This window comes from Protomyctophum bolini (genome assembly GCF_963924005.1).
Source record: "Protomyctophum bolini genome assembly, chromosome: 22".
In the NCBI taxonomy this organism is placed as follows: Eukaryota; Metazoa; Chordata; class Actinopteri; order Myctophiformes; family Myctophidae; genus Protomyctophum; species Protomyctophum bolini.
The window spans coordinates 18,064,856-18,087,389 of record NC_137883.1 but is presented as its reverse complement, the minus strand read 5'-3'; the positions used below and the strand labels follow the sequence as shown (position 1 = coordinate 18,087,389).

General features: G+C 42.9%; 1 protein-coding gene across 1 annotated transcript in view; it reads left to right on the top strand.

Moving 5' to 3' along the window:
• unc5cb (unc-5 netrin receptor Cb) overlaps window positions 1-22,534 on the top strand; it is a 180,919-nt gene that overhangs the window by 131,513 nt on the left and 26,872 nt on the right. The window contains exons 5-9 of the mRNA XM_080756803.1: window positions 4,250-4,430; window positions 6,968-7,135; window positions 7,504-7,668; window positions 13,785-13,841; window positions 17,857-18,048. Coding sequence (XP_080612929.1) covers window positions 4,250-4,430; window positions 6,968-7,135; window positions 7,504-7,668; window positions 13,785-13,841; window positions 17,857-18,048 — 763 coding nt within the window. The remainder of the gene's footprint in view (window positions 1-4,249; window positions 4,431-6,967; window positions 7,136-7,503; window positions 7,669-13,784; window positions 13,842-17,856; window positions 18,049-22,534) is intronic.

Here is a 22,534-nt window from a genome sequence, read left to right as displayed (position 1 = left end):
ATGTTTATGGAGGAAAACACTCATAAGCTGCAGGTTGGTATAAGGAGCATAATCAAGTAGGCCTACAGTCTATCCATTACGGCTTACTGATATTGTCATTGTTTTGAGCCTCTCTTAAGATGAAATTATCGCAAGAACTGGGTGTCATCATATTGAGTTGTTGGGGAATGTTTAAGGATGAGATAATTGTACATGGAAATATTTATACCTTTGATATCTGTTTATGTATCTAACTGCATTTATCTATATAAAAACATATTTTTAAATACAGGATTTTTCTATGTACACACTACAGATACTGATTCTAATGAGGTCTGCAACTCAAGACGTGTGGCAAATCGCAATCTATCAGAAGATCCAACCTGACGCTAGTTTTATAACAATGGCCAACACAGGGCTCGTTTCTGTACCTCAGTACCTGTATGTTGTACCTGAAATTTGAATTCAGTTGTGGGTTCTGCCGTGTAAATATTTTGTCTTGGCGCAGGGCTGTTGCTTCACTTCTTTAAGGTGAAGATGGTCTCTCATGATGAGAGAGATCCTTTACAATGACCAGCAAAACATCCTGCTTATCTTCCCCAGCTCTGCTCCCCGATGCTTATCTGACATCAGGCCCAGCTCCTCAAGAGATAGCACAATGCACAGGAAGTTCAACTGTTTAGCTTTAGCTCTGTGTTGCTCTGACTGTGTTGTGTTTCTTCACTGCTGAGTGTGTTTCTCAAGGGGAAACCAGAGATGAAAACACCTTGATGCAAAGTATCTGAAGGGTTTTAAAAGAGTTTGAAGCATGTGGAACTCTATTTGTTTGAGACGCCCAACCTTTACATTGAAAAAAAGGTTCTTGGTGATTTACAGCTAAATACAGGCTCTTAACAGCCCCCTTACTGCCAGGAGTTTAATATCAGAATCATTTAGAGAAATACAACTCAACAAGAAAATGCTTTGCAAACCTGAGAATTTCCTTTCTCCACTTTCTGACAAGGCTGCTATTAAAGTGTTACTTTGTTCTAGGAGGGACATAAAAAGAACATGATAGCTATTGACTTTTTATAGCGGGAGACATAAACAGTTGTGTTGTAGTCCTGGCGCAGATTGATATTGGGGTGTTAGGTGAGTAAAAATAAATATATGATTTAAACACTTTCAAGTTTCAACCTACAGTAGCATGCCTATTTTAGGTGAATTGTTTTAAAGACGATCAAAGATTTTCCAAAGTCTTTGATCAAATGTATCTGCCAAATAATTTTTCTGCCAAATTTCTCAAAAATAGCGGATCTGCAATGTCACAATTTTGATTGATGTAATACTTTATTAACAGTTAAAAAAGCACGGGAAAGCACAGTTAAATACAATGCCCCCATGATGCGTGTTGTGAGCTTGTAGTCTACTAGAATTTCGCCCGGCTTCGCCGGGCTCATCCCAGTGTCGTTGCAGCGCAATATGGGAAGAAGGAATTTTCAGGTGTTGACAGAGTCCACTTCATGTTTCAGCTGTGTTTTTAAACTCAGTAGTGTGCCCTGCACATGTAGTAACGGATGGGTTATAAATTATTATAATAACAGAAAGTGTTTTTTATTTCTCATAAAAACGCAAACATGGTGAAACAGCCTATTTAATTTATACAAAAGGAGAAGAGAGAGAGCAATGTGTTTGTGGCTCAAACTTTGTCTAATATTGTTTTAGAGCAGTGGTTCTCAAACATTTCCATGCCAAGAGCAAAGGACCCCCAATATTTTTTCAATCTACAAAAATAATCCCCAAATCGCTTATAAATTAAATTAAATTACTTACTAATCGCTTATTTGGCAACACTGGCCAGAAATTACCAGTGTTGCTTCTTTTTGTCTTATTTTGTATAGACCTAGGTGGCTTGTTTCTGCCATAGAGTTATACTGGCAACACCTGGCTTCAGCTAGCTGGTGCTGCTGCTCTCTCGTCTCTGTGTGTACTGTCAGTCCCAGCTCCGTGACTGGGAGATGGGACTGTCGATAGTCTGGATAGAACTTTCTGTTACAGTTAAATCAATATAAAAGTACCACACAACTGAAAAGTATTGCGACTGTGACGGCGATCATGTTTGGACATCTATGGACAGCTATTTTTCGTGGCACATTATGTTTAATCACAACAACGTCACGTTTACTTTAGCTCCTCAATGTTTGGGTCGGGACATGTATGTGTCTACGTGCGCTCCAGTCTTAAGCATTAACATTTCAATGGCCGAGGATCGTTAAGAGTCTATTGTTCCGTGTTGTTGTTATTAGACGTGTGACAACGCAACAATAGGAAGCGATTACCACGGTCCATTCTGTTGCTGGCGCTCCGAGTAAAATGATCTGATTATAATCAGCTGTTTTATGTGCGTGCGTGCAGGCCAGGGTGTCACCCAGGAACCGATAGAGAGAACCGAAATGTAATTATTGTAATGGGTACCCGGTACTCGAGCATGTTCGGTTCGGTACCGGATTGGTCCCGAGGTTCGGGACCCACCCCTACCCCCCCCCCTCTCTCTCTCTCTCTGACGTTCTCTCTCTCTCGCTCGCGCGCGTTACTCTAACACGTCTTTCTGTCTTTCTCTCTCTCTCTCTCTGTCAGAAAGCGTTGTCAGTTTACTCACAGCACCGTCACTCCTGTCAGTTATTTCGTCGTGTATTGGTAGCCTATATGAGCCCAATATTGGCGTTACGCATTTCACTTGAATAATGTTGTGTGCGCACGTGCGCACGCTGAGAAAGACAGTTATGTAATGAAACTGAAAATTATAAGTGCTGCACTGCTGTCTCGCTGGCGTATAGCCATTCCTGTGTGTGTGTGTGTGTGTGTGTGTGTGTGTGCAGGCGTGTGTAGTCGGCATTGGCTGGCAGGCGAAAATAGCAAAAGCTATACGTGTAACGTAAATATTTCGGCACAATCCAAGTAGTGACAATGAACAATGTTGATTTAACTAAGGGATTCGCTGAGTGTTTTATTTTGTAAATACAGGGATTTAGAAGTGATAAGCAAAATAGTGAGCCAATAATTTCTCCCCTTCCTTCTGTCTGTTATCCTGCGAGAGCCCTAAAAAGCAAGATGGCTGCCGATTGCGAGCTGAGAGACGGAGAAAATAGTGACGTGTGAGCCGGGGGCGGGCCTCTGACAACAGCATGAACACAGGGCAGTGTTGCCAGGTTTGCGAATTGTAAGCGAGTTGTAGTGTGTGTAAATAGCGTGGTTGTGGCCTTGTTTCTGCCCCTGTTCGGGCAACAGAACATGTCGACCAGTTTCTGTCAACCGCTTTTGGTCAGGTGACCAACTCCACAAATGTTAAATTAGATTTACACTATTCATGGTATGACAAAGTAGCATATGGTGAATATATAAGTGACTATGCTGTGATTTACATATATACAGGAAAACTGACATAACATGGCTGTTTGTTTGATTGATTGACGATTGTTGTGGCAGTTCACCCTGCCACTGAGACTGAAGATAACCAACAGAGTTTGAATTTGCAGAAAATGAGTTTAGTTTGACATTATTTATTGTGCATTTGTTGATTGATAATTGATTGTTGACTTCATTGAAGGGAGCAACTACTGTGGGGTATGGGGAACATGCCAACAGTGGGAGGGTTTGTTTAGAGAACTCTTTAATCATATTATGTAGATCATTTATAATATTATGTGACACTAAAATATGTTATGAATTGTGATGTCTCTGGACATTGGGAATGCACTGGTATACTGGTATGATTGTGGAATCAATTGCACTGGTATGATTGTGGAATCAATCCAGGGTTGGTTTGGTCCATGGGAGGGGCCTAGCCTTTATAAGGAGCACCTGCCACTGCCCGGGCAATCAATGTAGGATTGCACAGGGTGCAGAGCAGACCTAGATAGAGCCAACCTGGCCAGTGGGCTGTATATACTTATTTTTTTTGTATGCCGTTTGTTGGAACGACTCTTTCATGTGAACTCTGCAAGGTGAATAAAAACATATTGATTGTTCATCAAAAGACTTGTTTTCAGTACCTTTCACTATTTTTGAGCTGGTTCAGTGCCATTTTTGGGCCCACACTACCTTCACACTAGGACAAAGTGTGACAATTGTATTGACAAAAATGCATATACATGGCTGTGGCTGTCACAGTATGTTGTCTGCGGTCTGTCTTTGGGGATCTGGTTAATTCTTTCACTGACTCGCTGGTCTTTTCTCTCTCTCTCTCTCTCTCTCTCTCTCTCTCTCTCTCTCTCTCTCTCTACAACCGTAGGTGGAGTGGCTGAAGAATGAAGAGATCATTGATCCAGCAGAGGACAGAAACTTCTACATCACCATTGACCACAACCTTATCATCAAACAGGCTCGTCTCTCGGACACCGCCAACTACACCTGTGTGGCCAAGAATATTGTTGCCAAGAGACGCAGCACCACAGCCACTGTTATCGTTTACGGTAAAACACTCTTATGTGTTCAGAAAACACCTAATCCCTCGAGACACATGTATTGGCTCTAACAATATTCAAACACTTCTGAATACTTCATTCTGATAACCCGCCTCCGACCAAACTTCCATTCGGCCTGTGCAGTTACATAAATATAAGTCCTAGGCTACTGGAAAACCCACATCGAAGTCTAGCTATACTGTAGCTAGCTGCTTAGCAGAAAAATCTTTAAAAATATATTTTAAAGATTTTAAAATAATATTTTCATGCACACCATGTCCTGATGGGTTCAGGGTCTGAACAGCAGATGACAGCTTCCTGTTTTCAACTTTTACAGGGCAGACTTTCTATAGCATAGTGTGGAAAGTCTCTGTCTCTGTCTAGAAAACACCCCATTCGCTGTCAGTGAAATCCAGTGTTCAAATCCCTCACACTCCAGAGCTCCGATTTAACGCGTCCCCTACAGTAACATATGGATCTTGTACATTTATTTTTATTTGCTTTGGTGTGAAGCCCAGTCACAGGAGGGAACAGTCAAGTCAATTCCAGTTGAGAGGAGTGATGTTGGAATCCGTTGAGGTATCAGCTCGACTCAAAACAAACAAGACTGCATAGAAAATCCCCACATCTCTCCCACTGTGTGTAACATGTTCCCATTTTGTTCCTGCCTGAAGGTGTGCAAACTATATTCATTTTCTTTTTCTGCTAAAGAGCAAGTAAGGTGCTGATGAGGCTCAGCTTCAAGCGGTATACTTAAAGAGAACCCTGCTGTGATTTCACGCAGGCTCACCAACCTTCAGCGCTCATTGTTATTGCACAGCACCGGTGTGAAGGTAAACTTCAACACGTACTGGAGGCTAGTGGGAAGACATGAAAGAGGAAACAAGAGGAGGCTACCTTCTTTTTATTATATGTGACAACGTTTTCATACTACATTAGGTGGGATTGGATTTGTAACTTAAAGTTGGTCCTATACTCAAATACTTTCCCGTCGGGAATGTATGTCGTCCATCCTGCAACTATGCAATTGTTCGTGCAAACACACACTTCTGCATGTACACACACACACACACATGTATGCACACACAAACCCACAAACACACTCACATTTTTGACGTCCGATCACCTACAGCGTGTCGCGGGTTCGACTCCCAATCCCGACGACCTTTGCTGCGTGTCACTCCTCTCTCTCGCATTTCCTGTCAGTCTACTGTACACTATCAAATAAAGGCAGAAAAGGCTTCCCCAAAAAAGAAAACAGTACATTGGATAAAATGACTGAATATCCTTAGCACACATGCACAAATGCAGCCAACGTAGGTGGAGGCTTGCATGAATCAATACTGTCAGAGGTCTCAAATCCATCTTCTCCATTACGTCCCTGTCTCTTTCGAAGCAGCTTCCCTAAATCGCTCTCCCTCCCTCCAGTTCCGCAATTGTGGATTAGAAGGATTAGGAAGGGGGCATGGTATTGTTAGAGCCCCTTTTGTTTATTTAGTATCTATTTTAGTTGGTGTAGAATAGATTGAAATGTGAGGACAGCATGTGTGGTTGGATGGGGGTTTAGTATGCGGATGGGGGGGGGGGGGGGGGGGGGGCGGGTAGTACCACAGACTGTATCAGACAGAGAAGGACTCTAGGGGTTTTAGGGACTGAGGTCTCTGTCCCTGCTAGGCTTTTCCTCTCACTAATGCAGTCTACGAGGACTGAGTATCGGAAAACAGCTTTGATGTCAGCTCATCCTTGAGAGAATGAACCACTAGCCACTTTCTCTGCCTAGGCTGTGTCACGCCTCCCTCCCGTAATCTGTGATATTGCGGTAGACTGTAAAATGGTGATGCGCACGCATACACGCGTGTTTACACACACACATGCGCACGTGCACGCCTGAGATGCCCTGAAGGATAATGCTGTGACACATAGTGAGGAAGAGAGAGGCTGCCTTCAGCACACTGCTTCCCAACCAAACTCACAACAAGAAGAATGCAAACAGAACAGGCGTGCAGACCGGGGCAGACAGAACAAAAAGAGATGGAGAGGAAGAGCTATGATCTCTGGAGGATAGAAAGTAGACAGTCTTTTTTTTCCTTTTTTTTTTTCTTCTTGGAGTCCCGTGCTTTGGACTTCTTCCGCAAGCATGTCAGATTTGAAATTCAGAGCCTCCAAGGGCCTCCAGTTCTACCATCTCGAAATGCCACAGACTTGTTCTCAGCCACAAACCCTGGTGTCCCTCTGCCTTGGGCTTAGACGCTGACGGAGATGGAGGAGGGGAGGAAGAATGGGAAGAAAGGCATTATGATGGACTCACTGAATGGACAATTCAGCAGTGTGAACAACATCTACTGTCACGGCGGCATCGCTAACCGCTGGCTAGAACTTCCAGGGGTCAAATGCACAAACACTCATATGTTTCCAGTTAGCACTACATACAGTACAGACTACTGTGAATGATTATTGGGTGTGAACTGTGTTCGGAGCATGAATTCTGGGCTAGAATAATCTGGGCGGCGGGCCTCATTCTAATTCTTACTGTACATCTGTTCCAGTGAATGGTGGCTGGTCGACATGGACAGAGTGGTCTGTGTGCAACAGCCGCTGCGGCCGCGGTTATCAAAAACGCACACGCAGCTGCACCAACCCAGCACCCCTCAACGGAGGGGCCATCTGCGATGGCCAAGGCATCCAGAAGCTGGCGTGCAACCCTCTCTGTCCAGGTACTGCAGAATTGTGCAACACACACACACACACACACACACACACACACACAGTCACACACACAAACTTATTAGTGGATTAGCAAGGGTTTAGGGTGCGGTGCAGGGAAACAAAATACACAAACATATTATCATGGCTACGACTCTGTGTCTGCAAATTCAGCATTTTGTTTTCACCCTTATATCCCCACCCTTATCTGTCTCTCCATTACCCCTCTCTCTGGTGTTCATACATCCATACCCACCCTTATCTGTCTCTCCATTACCCCTCTCTCTGGTGTTCATACATCCATACACCGGCTCGTGTACACCCGCACCTCCCCATCTGCCCTCACCCCACCCTCACCCATCCCGTCCGTGTGCGGTAGTTGATGGCCTATGGACAGAGTGGAGTAAGTGGTCTACATGTGGGACAGAGTGCACCCATTGGAGGAGGCGAGAATGCGGCGCCCCAACACCCAAAAACGGGGGGAAGGACTGTGAGGGCATGGTTCTCCAGTCCAAGAACTGCACCGATGGGCTGTGCATGCAGAGTGAGTATCCAGCTACAACCCTCTGCTACTTCCCCCCCCCCCTGAGATATTTGACCATTTGAACCCTAGAGTCTCTATTCTGGCACATTTCATGATAGGAGAACATTCAGCGCAAATAGCAGATCTATAAACTCACAACGTGACACATTGCAACTCGCTGGGAGCTTGTAAATTAGCTGTTTTCAGCAAAGACATTTTGTTTAAAGGGGAAAACATACAGTAGGGGACCAGTATAGAACCCTGGGGGACACTGGTGGTCAGTGACGTATATAGGGTTTAACCTGGCCATGAGTGTCGGTCTTTACCACCATCTTGTTTTTGGGGTTTTTCCATAATAGGTCTACTCCCGTCTCACTCATTCTGTTTCACCACATTCATACATAAACAATAAGACATGCTCAAACCTCTCTCTCTCTCTCTCTCTCTCTCTCTCTCTCTCTCTCTCTGTCTTTCTCTCAGTTTTCCATGCTGGGTTTCTGACTTTATTTTCCTCACATGCATAATTAATATCATAATATACGAACGCTGCCGGACCCAAGAGTGACGCAAACGCAGGAGCTGATCGATGTGCATGTGGCAGCCATAGTGTAAATATAGTAAGCTTTAAAAAAGGGACAGGACCTTGGCCACATATATAAGTAATTATCCTTGTGACAGGCGAGGCATTCAGGAGCTATATTTAAAATAATGATAAGTGATTATAATGTACTTACATAGGGGCTCATAATTACCAAGAGTGATTGCTACCCTGATTTGAACAGCATAGAATTCCATAGGTCCGATGGCAGGGAAAAATGAGCCCGCAAAGTGGCACCACCACCATGCTGTGTTTCAGCCTTCCTTTGCTTGTTAAAAAAGATCTCTAAACTATTAGAAAGTGGTGCGAAGGCTTCCACAGTTCCTTGTAGTACATTCATTGCAAGTACTCTGTTGATTTTATTGTTGTGCTGGCTGCTGCTAACTACCCCCCACCTACCCACCAAAAAAGTCCAGTGTGTGGTGTGGCTGGATATTTCCCGCAGGAGGACAATTGTTTGCTGTCTCCTGTTCTTCCACCAAAGTGAAAAAACACACACAGCTCTGGCTGAGCCAACACTCCCACAGCCTCTTCCTATATTCACAGAGATTGGAACATGCTGCAGTTACACTGATGACTGGGCTATGTGTGCATATGTGTGTTTGCCGGTGCGTGGGCAGTGTGTGCGTGCCAGCGTGTGTGTGTGCACGTGCGTGCGTGCGTGTGTACGTGTGCGTGCTTGCATGGGTGTGTGTGTTCAAAACAACAAGGAGAATGTGAACAGAAGAGAGAGAGAGAGTTTATCTATTTGTGCTCACTGCTTATTGCAATAGCTGGCTTCTGTTGAAACATTGTTTGACCCCATTCTCTGCCAACAAACAGGAGAAAGTAGGGGAGAGAGAGAGGAGCTGAGAGACGGAGAGGGAGGGAGGGAGAGGGAGAGAGGGAGAGAGGGAGAGGGAGAGAGGGAGAGAGGGAGAGAGAGAGAGAGAGAGAGAGAGAGAGATGTGATGAGTTATTTAATGAATTTTCTCTCTAATATAGCCTTGAAGGGTGTGAAGTTGTGAACTGTGAAGGCCCACACACCGTCACAGACGCCTCCATCATCTCTGTAACCTGCTGCAGATGGTGTCTGTGACACTAATATCACACAGACCCACTCGCTAGATGACATGACTCTGATGCAGATGGCCGTTAATGTGTGCAACTGATCTGCACCGAGGGCCTCTAAACATAGCTACCTGCAGTTTGGTATTGATGCGAGATGCCATTGGCTTCTGTTGACATGGAAATGGTTGTTTACAGTACAAGACCTTGGGAAAGTATATGTCCTTAGCATAAACATATTAATTAAGCTGCAGATTCCTAGTTTGATGTGCAGTATGTATTTGCTGATTTTATATGTATGTGGTTTATAGGGGTTTGCAACAGTTAATCAAAAATAATTGATCTAATCTATTATAATCATAATCAAAAATAATAATGGTTGCAGTCCTAATGATGTAGCAAGATAAATAGACAAAGTGCTGTTTCTAATATTCAATATAGAAACATCAGGGAGCAATCTAAAGGATATAGACGTATTCATCTGTTTTATTTCCCTATACACGACACAATGGTCATTAACCCCTCCCACCAACCACTGCCCCTCCCCCTCTCCGATTCATCCCTGCAGCATTAGTTCACGTTTAGATTGATGGACAGTTTGCAAAGAAAATAAAGCCATAATGATATAGATTTAGGATCATTTCAGGGATTGATTTCTTTGGAAGCTAAAAGGGTGAAGCCACTTATGTCAATGCTAATGACCATTTCCACTGGCATTTAGGAGAACTGCCCATTATCTAAAAGCTCACATTATGGCAAATATGATTGGGAATGGAAGATGTGTGCAATCTGAACTCACCTCAGACCAGCGATCTGCTTCCCACAGTGCAGGGCTGCGATCTTGAACAAACACATGCCAGCGGAGTCCGTTCCAGGCTGATCTTATTTTCTTTTGTTTGAATTTATTTAAAACATTATGGTTGTAATCCATCGCAGAAATTTGCCAATGAAATTTGATCTGATCAGAGTCAAGAGGCAGAGACAGCATTTTCCATCTCTGCGTGCTGTTAAAAATAAATAAATAACTGACCACGGTCAAAAAGGAGCAAATTCTGCTGTAATATGCTTTGTAGCTTGTTTATCACATTTAGACTGTCAGAAGAGCATTCTGGAGTTGGGTTTAACTAAGTTAAGCATCTACAGATTGATGTAGAGAGGTTGCACTCTGCCTGTTGAGTTGCAAATGCCCCCTTAAGTTCCAACACTTGTGATTAGAGTTTCCACGGTTCGCCGGAGGATGACCTGACTTGGCGTGTGTTTTTGTGCTCCTCTCTGACCTGATTCTAATGTTGTTTTCCGAGGCTTTGGTAACTCGCCTCTCAAAGATGACACTTTCCTGACATATCGATCGGCCAAGGGCAGGGCTTACTGCAGCAAGGGCAAAAAGACAGCCTGTATTTCTATCAAACACACAGGGTTGTGGAAAACCAGGAGTGCGTGTCAGGTTTACTTAGCCACACGAACCCTAGCGCAGTGGTTCTCAAAGTGGGGTCCGGGGACCCTCATCGATGCTTGATGGGGTTCCAGGGGGTCCCCAGCCAAACTAGTTAGTATAGCATCACAGTCCGTTTAACTTTAACTGTCCATATGTGACCAGATTTTTTCCCAAAATGAGTTAATAGCACAGGCAGACTCTTCACATACTAGAGCATGTCTGAAATAAGTGTCAGAGCTGAATATGTAAATATGAAATAAATGCTTAAACATGTAGCTAGGTGTAATGTTAGAGACCACAGAAGTGATCCTTTCAAGCCTCTTTTCTCGCTGTTTTCTGCAAGACATTACTCTATAAGCCATATCTCCAAAACTGGTGGGTCAAACTGAACAACCAATATATCAATTTGAAGCTATGATTACCTGGTTTCATATGACATGAATTTAAAAAAAAATACAATGGCAGTCTCTCAGTCAAATTTGGTCACATATTGTATACTCGAAAAAACGGACTCTGATCACCTCAATTCGAATTTGCCCCACCTTCGTCTTCAATGTTTGTGTTTACGCAATGCTTGTGTTTACACAAACACTCAAAGCTGGCCATTCATTGTCAATGGCATTTAATATTTGTGTTGGGACAATGGCCTTTAATGTTTGTATTTACTACACACACCCTCAAAGCTGGACATAGAAGGCGATCTATAAGCTCACAGTCATTAGCTTGTAGATCATTACTGTATAGTTATTCTGGTCAGTGTCAAAGAAGAATTTAACGATATGTAAACAAGCAGGTCTTGGCATAAACTCACAGATTTCAGCCAAACATGCTTACTGTACTGCCAATTAGAAATGACTCATTCAGGTACTGTGTATTCCCGGAAGAAATCAATCTAAACAGACTGCAACATCTTGCCACATGGTTGGATGGGGATCTTTACACAAAACAGACAGGGAAAGACCTGTTTGTTGATAAACAACTAAACACACAGGCAAGGTCTTCCTGTATTCGGACCCCCACACCCCCCTTCCTTCCTCCCCAGCTCTGTGATGTCATGTGTAAGGAATTGGTCTGTAGCAATGGTTCTCAACATGTTATTTGGGGACCCCCAGAGTCCCCAGTAGTAAATTATTTGATAGTCAGGAACCAAATGGACCCTTACAAATTTGGTTAAAAAACACTTTTTAAAATTAAAATGACACTGTTAAATGAACAAGGTTTCAGTACAGTATAGATTGGTGTAAGGCTGCACAATATATCGTTATTGTATCGTTATCGAGGTACTGTATGAACATGCGCAATATCAGTATCGCAAAATAAATTGATGTATCGTCAATATATGGACATATCGTACATTTATCGTCCACTTCTAAAGCCAGCAACATCCCTCTGTTTTAGCCAGTGCCCCTCGGAAAATAAACCACCACTCTATTTCTCCCTCTTTCATGTGACTTGTTGTGTGACTTGTTTTGTGTGTGACTTGTTATTATCCATTTTTTTTTTTTATTAATAAGGTTTTGTTTTCAATGTTGCAACACTTCAACTATAGAATATGACATTTTAACCGTAATATCGTATATCGTATTGATATTGCAATATTTGGCATAAATACCGATATATGAAATTTTGTCCGTGCAGCCCTAGATTGAGTCACAGAGAGACAAATTGTATCAAATGGGGGTCCATGGCGTGGACTAATGCATATCAAACTGGGTGTCCTTGAGATTAAAAAGGTTGAACGCCACAGGTCTATTACATTGGTTTTCTTTAGGCCCCGCTCACTAAAGCATGCTTCTATACTAGCTATAACCTCACTCAGCATGAATATAAACTCCACAGGATGGGCCCAAACAGGCCATCAGTTAGCCTGACCCTGACATACACCTCCCCTTGCCTGATTACATGTATACACCAGCCCCATCTATCAAGCCATTGATTTCCCTGTCAGCCCACTTGTCTCCCCCTGGTTCTTAGCCTCTCCATCAGGACTTCATTGTTTGTCTATTTTGTGTTGGATGTCCCACCGTGATTGGCGCTATTGCATGTCATGTATTCTCCCCGGACGGCCTCATAATCACTGAGCTTGTGTAGTGTATGCTTTTGTCTTTTGTGTGAATCCGAATCAGGGAATCAAGAGGGTTTATTATGCCACTCACTCATACTGTATACATAAAGGTTCAAGCAGCAAAATGTCTGTGTTGCATCTCCGCACATCAGCAATATTTACTGGAATCTTGCTTGTATTATATCTTCTGTCCATCTACCAATCTCCACCTCCATCACTATATCCCATACTGTAACTAGCCTAATCCTTCCTCCACCCCTTGCACCACCACACTACATCTCTGCTATTGACTCACACTGTACTTTATCAGCCCGTCCATCCATTCCCCTGGCCTGCCAGCAGTGGTGGAAAGTAATTAAGTACAGTCACTCATGTACTGTACGTATGTACAAATTTGAGGTGTTTTTTACTTTGCTTGAACATTTACATATATATTTCTAATTATTACCCCTTTTGGGGTTTTTACCCTTAAAGACGTGAACCAATTTTTGGGTTCTTGTTGGGTTGCTATGTACACTTGTACAGTACAGCATATACTGTAGCAACATACCACTTTTGTAATTTTTTAATTTGAAGGTCAGGATTTACGAAGGTTTTTTTAGAAACAAACTTTTGTAATTCTATTCAAGTAAAATGTACAGAATATTCCTACATTGTGGTAGACATACAGTTCTTCCACCAGCATCATTACTACAGCAGTGGCTGCCGGACCACTAAGCCTGGCTGATGGATCACAGACCCTGCCTCCTTGTAGACCCTCCATGTCTCTAGCAGCTCTCATTCATCTCCATACGACCGCACAATCAAGAGAGATCGCTTCCTTGTCTCATCACTCCTACTCATGACTTTGTTGCTGTCTCATTTGTTGAGTTTTGTTTTTCTGTTGGCTTTTAAATTTGATTTTTTTTATCATCACTCTCCCCTGTCTCTTGCCTCCCCATCTCTCTCCTATCCTCCCCTCTCCTCCCACCCATCATCTCTCCTTCCCAAAGGTTCCTTATATCAGAAGTCCTCTGAGCCCAAAGACAAGAGTGATTTTGGAAATTCATGTGAGTTATTGTTTTGTTTTATGTTATTTCTGCTTTCGTTCACATTTTCTGTCTACAGTCTTGCTTCATTTTATTTCATTTTATTTTATTTATTTTTTACCTTACCTTTATACCTACTGCATTTGGCACAGCAGAGGACTCCACATCATGTGTAAATGCTGTTACATCTCACAGCACTGACCCCGTCCCACCCCAGATATCGAGCAAGATGATACTTGCAAAGTTAGTTCAGTCAGGTATACTCGAGCAGGTTCATGCTACACTCAAGGGACATTAATGTATTCGAGGGGTTGATATGCTGCATTACTATGTGGGTGTATACAGTGTTTGCAAGACCCACACGTCATGCGCTGATGTGGCAGTCAGCTGACCAATTGGGCGGGGTATTTAAGCTCACCTAGTTAGCGAGACTGCATGCATTCTTCCTGCCTTCCTCTGCGTATGGTTCCTGGTTGTTGTTATGCACTGTTTTCTCCCACCGCCACCCCAGCACCACCGGTGTGCTCTGTTATTTCTGTATCATGGGGGATTGTTATTGTATCTCCCTGCTCTTTATGTTTAATGATGGTGTTTAATTGTGCCGGGCAGGGAGAATATTGCAGCAGAGCCAAACGCCAAGATAATATATAGGAAGTGAATTCTAAAGAACATTTATTAGTTCTTTTCATGGTTGAAGCCAGCATGGCTTGGCTTCGACCAGAAAGCTTGCACGCAAGCACGCACGCATTCCCATAAGCAGAGTTGGCACTGCCATTTACCCTGTTGCTCCTCGCTAACTTCAGCCTGAGTGTCCAATCTGAGTGCAACAATGGACCCATGATAAGTGTCCATTTCAACCCTCTTTATATCATATTTTGCTGTGAAAAGGGATCTAGGGCCCAGAGAATGAGTCCAATAGAGGAGTTACCTCTCCTCTGTTCTCTCTTCATTTTAACCAACATTTGTTTTCTGTCTCTGCATTTCTCTCCCCCTTGCTGCTATTCTTCCTATAAATCTCTGCCTCCAACCCAGAGAATAGAGTGTTCAATAATCCCTTTCATTTCCATTTATTGTACTATGCCCCTTTCCGACGATCGCTCATGTTCAAAGGCATGTATTAATCTAAGCGATACATTTTAATGTGCACATTTAGCAGGTTGCTGCCTTTTATCATCAAAGGCGTGGACGGGAGATTGTTCCACTGAAGGGATCTATATGTTAAATAACTGCAGGGGAGGCTGGCAGAGGAGGCAGAGTTAAATTACATTTCCAGACGTCCAACGCCGGCTCCCTGCTTTGTTCTCTACCCATGTCGGCACTACAGCGGGGATTAGAGGCCTAACGTACAATATTATATTATTTTAATATGATGTCTATGTTAAGACCTCATGGACAGGGTCACTTGTCCTTGGGAGGGGTTGAGTGGGAATGACAGAAGTGAGGTCTTAATATGAATAATTTATAATCCATCGTATGACAAAAATTGCAAAAATCTACAAGCTCACAACCCGTCGCACCTCAGCGTGTTATGAGCTTGTAGAGCTACTTTTGGCATCGGATACTGTACGACTAAATATAAATCAGACCTTAATAATGCCCACACTCACTTTATCTTCCATCCCCATTAGATGTTTTAAGTCCCATGTACTGTATCTATTGTGATTATTTAAACCCCATGTAAGTATGTTATTGTTTAATGGAACACAAATAAGTACTCTAGCCAATCAGCATTAACAGAGCACAGAGTGCTTTTTAAGAGAATTTCAAGTTGTTCCTTTGTAAAACTCAGATTAATTGGTTAAATTTAGTCTGTTTTCAAAGCATGCCTTAATGGCAGTCACACTTTGCAACAATAGAATAAACAGGTTTAAAAACAACTAAATGTCTAATGTTGTGAGTCATTAGATTAATTCATCAGATTTAGAGAATCAGTTTATATCCAAAAAGAGTTAACAGCCCGTCAGCGCGGTTGAAATACGGGTAGACCAACAATAACGTGTTCAGAAATGACACACCTTGATTTATGTCTTTAATTTGGTATACAAGCACTCTCGCCTGCTTCCCTTTATTCTCACTCGTGCATGGGAACACAGCAGACAGATTGAGTGCCATCTGCATCACTGAGAGACATGAGGCTAATTTGCGTAAAAGGCTGACCACCATGCAAACACGGTGTCACTGGGGTCTGTGGTGAATGCTGCCATCTGCTGGTGCAGTATCTGTACCCTTGTCCATGTTCTCTCACTGTGAATTGTTAAAGCAGAGGGGGCGGCTTCCTTATCAAGAAGCTCTAGTCTCTCTGCACAACATGTATTTATGTACTTAATTCTTAGTGTTATTATTACTATATAGCCCCTCTACTAGTTATCATGAACTGTTTATTCACATTTGCACATTGAACTCCCATGCAACAGCTCACCTCTGCCTAAATGTATATGCCGTCATATGATAGTATCCAGCGCCCCAAAATAGCTGACCTACAAGCTCACAAGGCGTCGCAGTGCGACACCTTGTGAGCTTGTAGATTTGATAGTGTCAGCTTTACTGTACATGCATGGCTGCATGCAATTGGTTCTCACAGTACATGCATTGGTTCTAACAGTACATGCATGCCTACAGTACACAATACACTTCTCGCACTCATGCACACCCACATGGAAACTTGCAAGCGTGCGCACACGTGCAGCAATGCATACAGGCATACTTACTCAGTGGTGCGATGCAATGCACAATGACACTTCTCTGCCTCTGGCATTTAGACACCTATAAAGAAGGCTTCATTTTTAATTTGTCAGACTTGGTGACAGTGAAGGACGTTCTTTACCAAACAGCACAAAGAGCTCTGACTGTTGCAGTTAGACATCCATTAAAATGTCTGGGGCTGTAATGACGGCCTGTCTCAGCCTGCGTTTTCCTCATAGCCGTCATTCGCACGCCACGCTATAGGCCGACCAATCAGGGTGGCTTCTGCAGCTGGAAGCTGGACAGAAAGACCCCAGGAGGGGGAAAGTCATGAAAGAAATGATGTGAAGCTTTTCTAGATCTTATCAGTGGGGCTTAAGAACAAAGGGCACATACTGTATGTGGGAAAGGCTCTGAACGGCATCACAGAGCAATTTGAAAGACATTTGATCAGACTGGCAGCCGTGTGGAATTACTGTCGGTATTCCATTTAGTTGGTAGTTTCTTTGAAGGCATCTTGTTGCTAAATACTATTGTCGGGTTCAATGTCAATACCAATATTGATATACAAGACACACATACGGTATTGTATATGTATTGTATATCATATGTGTATATACAGTATGTGTATTGTTGTGAAAGAAAAAACATTTTGTTTGTCTAATAAGGAATGGGTCTCATTGACACGAAAATGTAAACATCCATCCATCCATCCATCCATTCATTCATTCATTCATTCATTCATTCATTCATTCATTAATACCCACATGCACGCATGCAACAGCCACATGGAAGACATTAAAGCCCTCTGTATTTAAACTCTGAGATATTAGATCTTTGCGTAACATCATCAGTATACTGTACATGGGCCTCACAGATACTGATCTAAGTAACTACAGCTACAGGCTTTAATGTGTAATGACTGTTGACATAATTATGTTTTTTGTGTTGCATTCCATAACAACCGTGACGCATTTTTATCAACACCCACTCTATTTCCCAGAGTCAGCAAATGAAAGCATTACAATGAAAGGACCTCTTAGGAGGAGATAATAATGACCCAGTAGTACCCTATGTCTCTGTGGTGATTAATATCCACCTGCATCTTGATGCAGGATATTAATCTGCTGATATTGGCTATCACGGGGCTCATCAATGAGCTGCCTATCAACAAAGTGACTCATGTGCCCATTAAGACCTGAGACTAGATGCCACAAATGTCTTCTAAATCATGACATGGCTTTCTGAAGTCAGTGCAGGTTCTCAAACTATTTGACACAGATGCGTCCTGAGGTCCAAATGGCTTAATATAATGATACAAAATCCAATGAGTCTCCATTTTGTTCTCTTCCAGTGGCGCCCACCACGGATGACGTGGCGCTGTACGTGGGTGTGGTGATTGCAGTGATCATGTGCTTGGTGATCTCTGTCGTCGTGGCGCTCTTCATCTACCGGAAGAATCACCGCGACTTCGACTCGGACATCCTGGACTCCTCTGCGCTCAATGGCGGCTTCCAGCCAGTCAGCATCAAGACTGCTCGAACAGGTTTGACAACAAAGACATGGAGAATGTGTATGATGGTTAATTATTGTATAATGATTCATGTAGCTGAAAGCAGCAGTACTGGGGGCCAAGCAGCGAGTGCAACACACCATAGCAACAGTGTGTGCTCAGTCGGATTCATATTCCTCCATTTGTCATGAGTCGTGTCCTTCTACCACTGTAAGAAGGATCATGGCTGTCAAGCATACAAAGTTGTGTGGTGTTACAGTGTTAGAAATGCACTCTGTCGAGGTGACAACCTGCACACAAGTAGGCCATACATGACCTACTTGTGGGCATAGCCGGTTATGGCTGAGTCATGGTGACATGAGCGTGAGGATGTGGTCTGTCCGCCTGTCCTCCCTTAAGCCAATTTTAAAAGCATTTTGAAAAAAAGCCAAGCCCTCTAGTCTACATTGTTGAATGAATATTGTACAGTCTACAATATTCATTGTCTCATCGATATTCATTTTCTGACATACCAACTTTTCTTGAACTGGAATTTTAGATACTAGACCGGTGCCTGACTGTAGAGCACCGAGTCGGTAATAATGGAAGTTGGAGATCCATGCCCCACCCGTTGTACCCGTGTCACCCATCTGTGTCCCTTTTATGCACATATATGGATATTTCTGTATCTGTCTCTCTGTGTCCCTTTATTCTTATATATGGAATTCTGTGTCAGGCATTTACAATTTAGGCATTTAGCAGACGCTCTTAATCCAAAGTGATTTACAGTATACACTATAGTATAGAGTGTTATGTCTACATAAAGTGCTATTTAAGTTAGTTGAGCCTATCCATACGCCTGCAGGAGGTCGAGGCTAGGGCAAGTGCTATGGGCTAAGATGGAGTCTGAAGAGGTGGGTTTTCAGACTGCAACGGAAGATTGGGAGTGAGTCTGCAGTTCTGATTGCAATGGGAAGTGCATTCCATAGTTTCGGAGCCAGAAGGAAGAAGAGGGGCGTTTTTAGCGAAGTATACTTCCAGCTTCCCTGCGTCGGCCGATCTGAGTGCACGAGAGGGTTTGTGCGATCAGACTTTCAAGATATGGCGGTGCCATACCTTTGGTTGCTTTGAATGCCACCATCAGAGTTTTGGAGCCAATGGAGAAGGGGAGTGACATGTGCAAGTTTTGGCTGGTTGAAAACCAGGCGAGCTGCGGCATTTTGGATCAATTGGAGAGGCTTAATTGCGCATGCCGGTAGGCCACTAGGCCAGTAAGGGAGTTACAATAATCAAGTTTTGACATGACTGATGTCTGGATAAGGAGCTGGGCTGACTCCTGGGTGAGGAAGGGTCTGATTCGTCGAATGTTATATAGTGTAAACCTACAGGATCGAGGCATGCCCAAATATGGAGTGTTGTTATGTCAGAACAGGCCAGCTCCATATATGGAGCCCAGGCAGTGGCCTTTTGTGGCGGTTCTAGACAACCGTGGGTCCCACCGACCGGGCACTGCACTCCCTGTGGGGGTGTGGAGCGTGTGTGTCGAATTTGAAGTCGGTGGTGCGAACGGTTCTCGAGTTACGTGGATTACAGACGTACAGTGCATACGTACAGAGACATTCTATACTGATTCATAGATAGATTGGTCAATAGTTTGAGAAGTATACAGAGCTTATGGGTCCTTGAGGCAAATGTGTTCCTCGTGAAGAGAGGCATGCGGAACAAATGACCTGACTGTAGATCAAATAGGGCACGAGTTATGTCTGTTCAAAGTTCAGATCTTTTCAAACATATTCTATTCAACCCTTTGCCAATCTGAGTATTTGAGGATTATTTGAGGGTTCGTTTCTTGCTGTTTGGCATGACCCTCTACTATTGTACAAAGTTATCCCTGAACTAAAAACACTTCAAGAATGATAAAACTAACAAATACAGTAGGGTGATTCACTGTGTGAATTCACTGTGTGAATCACCACTGGCTGGTATAACAGCCAGTGTAGCTCTGCTACAATATGCAGGGTTTGTGTCGTGAGCCATGGCATACATACTCTATCAACCTGAAGCATTGAGCCACATGTGACCCCCTCTGCCCTAGTGGTGGTTGTTTTGTCAGTGACGATAAAAATATAAATGGGATCCTTTGATTCCAGTTGAGCAGGGAGCTAGGAAAGACGGTATGGAAAAGATACAGCTTCTAGGGTGTTTGTGTTGGTGAGGCAATGAGACCATTACAGTCCTTGTCATTGTGATGGTGGGCCAATCTGTGCACCATCATTACAGCATAATAAGGCCTGTGGCTATGCGGCATATTCAGCTGTAATTAGATTTAGACTGAACAGGCCAGGCTGAAAAGTAATGGTGGGAGGATAAAGATGGATGGCTGTAAGCTGGAGTGAGAGCTGTTCTGAAATATCCTGAGTGTTAATTTAACTTTTAACTTTAACCAAATGGACCCCCGGCTCCATTTGTACATTCTCTGCGTTATAGAGCCTGTACGGGTCCATTTGGTTTGTAACTAAATTAAGACTCAGGATTTTACTGTGTTCTGTTCTGTGTTCTAGGTGAATAGAAGGGTATTGTCAGACAAGAGGTGCAAATGAGGATGTGTGTGTGTGTGTGTGTGTGTGTGTGTGTGTGTGTGTGTGTGTGTGTGTGTGTGTGTGTGTGTGTGTGTGTGTGTGTGTGTGTGTGTAGAGAGGGTACTGTAATAACAGAGAAACAGAATAGTAAATGAGAAAAGTGGTACAGTAGTTGCCACAAATATACATTAGTTTAAATTTAATGAGATAAATATGTTTTGTGTCAATCTACAGTTCTATTCATTATTTCACAAGATATTAATTCATAAGTGCTTTGATATGTTCGTTCTCATGTTGACCTTTTGGGAGTAATTAACAAAACATGTCAGAAGAGAGGCCAGGGACACATTCAGCTTTCCACATTGTTATTACTGTATGTGGTTAGGTGATTTTTCTTTGCGTGAAGAAATATATATTTTTTCCTCTTCTCACTGATGCCATGTTTTGAGTGTAAGTCAAGCCTGAGTGAGTGCCAAAATAAAGCTGACCATTTGCATGACAAGTATTGTTAAATTAAGCACAGACGGTAATAATTTAGTTTGTGAGAAGAGTGTGCACTCCTGTTCAGCAATTCGATTAGTAAGATTACATTTAACAAAATCAAGTCTGCTCTGGTATAGCCTTATTGTCCATTTGCTTCAGTCACGCTTTGACTGTCAGACAACTTGCTTGCATTTCACAAGGAACTATTGTTTGATACAACCTCTGCATACAGTAGGTTTCACTGTGGCAAGTTGCAGTGACATGTGTAGAACAGGTAGACTGGGTAAGACAGGGTTTGATGAAATCTATTGGAACCACCAAACTGAAACAAATCACCATGGGAGAGCACTGGGAGAAGTTGTTTTAACTGGTTGGAGCTGTGCTACAATTTTAAAATCGAGGAGAGTTATTCTGAGTTATCGTGGATTCTCTGTGAACAGGATGTACAGTACCTGGCACCCGCTTGGCATACTATTACTAGGAAGATGGGAGCCTGAGACATAGTCATGTGAAATGGCCGATCAACAAGCCCACAACGTGTGGCAAGGCAACGTGATGTGAACTTGTAGATCAGGTATTTTGGTTACACTGGTGCAAAACTAATAACACATCAGGCTTAATCACTTTGAAAGATGTTCGGAGGGATCTTGCACTCTGCATCTGCAATTGGAAACTGTAGAACTGGTGTGAAGTATTCTAAAAACTGGTCGGGGAGTCTGGATGTAGTTCAAGGGAGGTTACCTGGGGTCTGTGGAAATAGAGTGGAGGTGTGACCTGGTATTTTGGGGGATTATATGAAGGAATGTTGGAACTGATTGAGGTGAGGAGGAGTGAGGGACCAGACTTCTTTGAAGAAAAGGATGAGGGCAACCCCGACATCTTTGGGAGGAATGTGGAGGGACATTCAAGTATTTCTTTGTGATCTTTCTGTGAGAAATATGGAAATTGCCTCTGACTTCTCTTGGAAAGGTCTGTCGGGAGGTTCTGTCTGGAAAAACCTTGCATCTCTAAAGGAGGAGGATCAATTAATGGACTAACCTTTGCCACTCTGTGATCTTCTTAATCTTCACATTTTATATAGTTTCACGATTTTAACTTTTAAGCTCTGGGTCCCTCACTGCCATGGAAAAGAGATTAGTGTTCTGTTCATATAGTTAAGCATGAGCATACAGAGATATCCTGGAATATCCACTCAGAAATATTGTTTTCACACAATTGTGTTTTTTTTTTATTCAGTACATGCTTTTGCATGTCTTGCTTTGCAGTGTATGATATGATTGCCAAAGTCGCCATTTTTGTAGGCTTATCATTCTAATACCTACAATTTGTTGTAGTCATTTCAGAGCACACTGGTGGCATGTTGGAAATCAAACTTTCCAAACACGATAATAAACAGTAATCTATAATAGGCCTAGATCAAAAAGTTGATTGTTTTGTAGTTGATTGAGTTTTGCTGATTAGTGATTACTGGTCTCTGA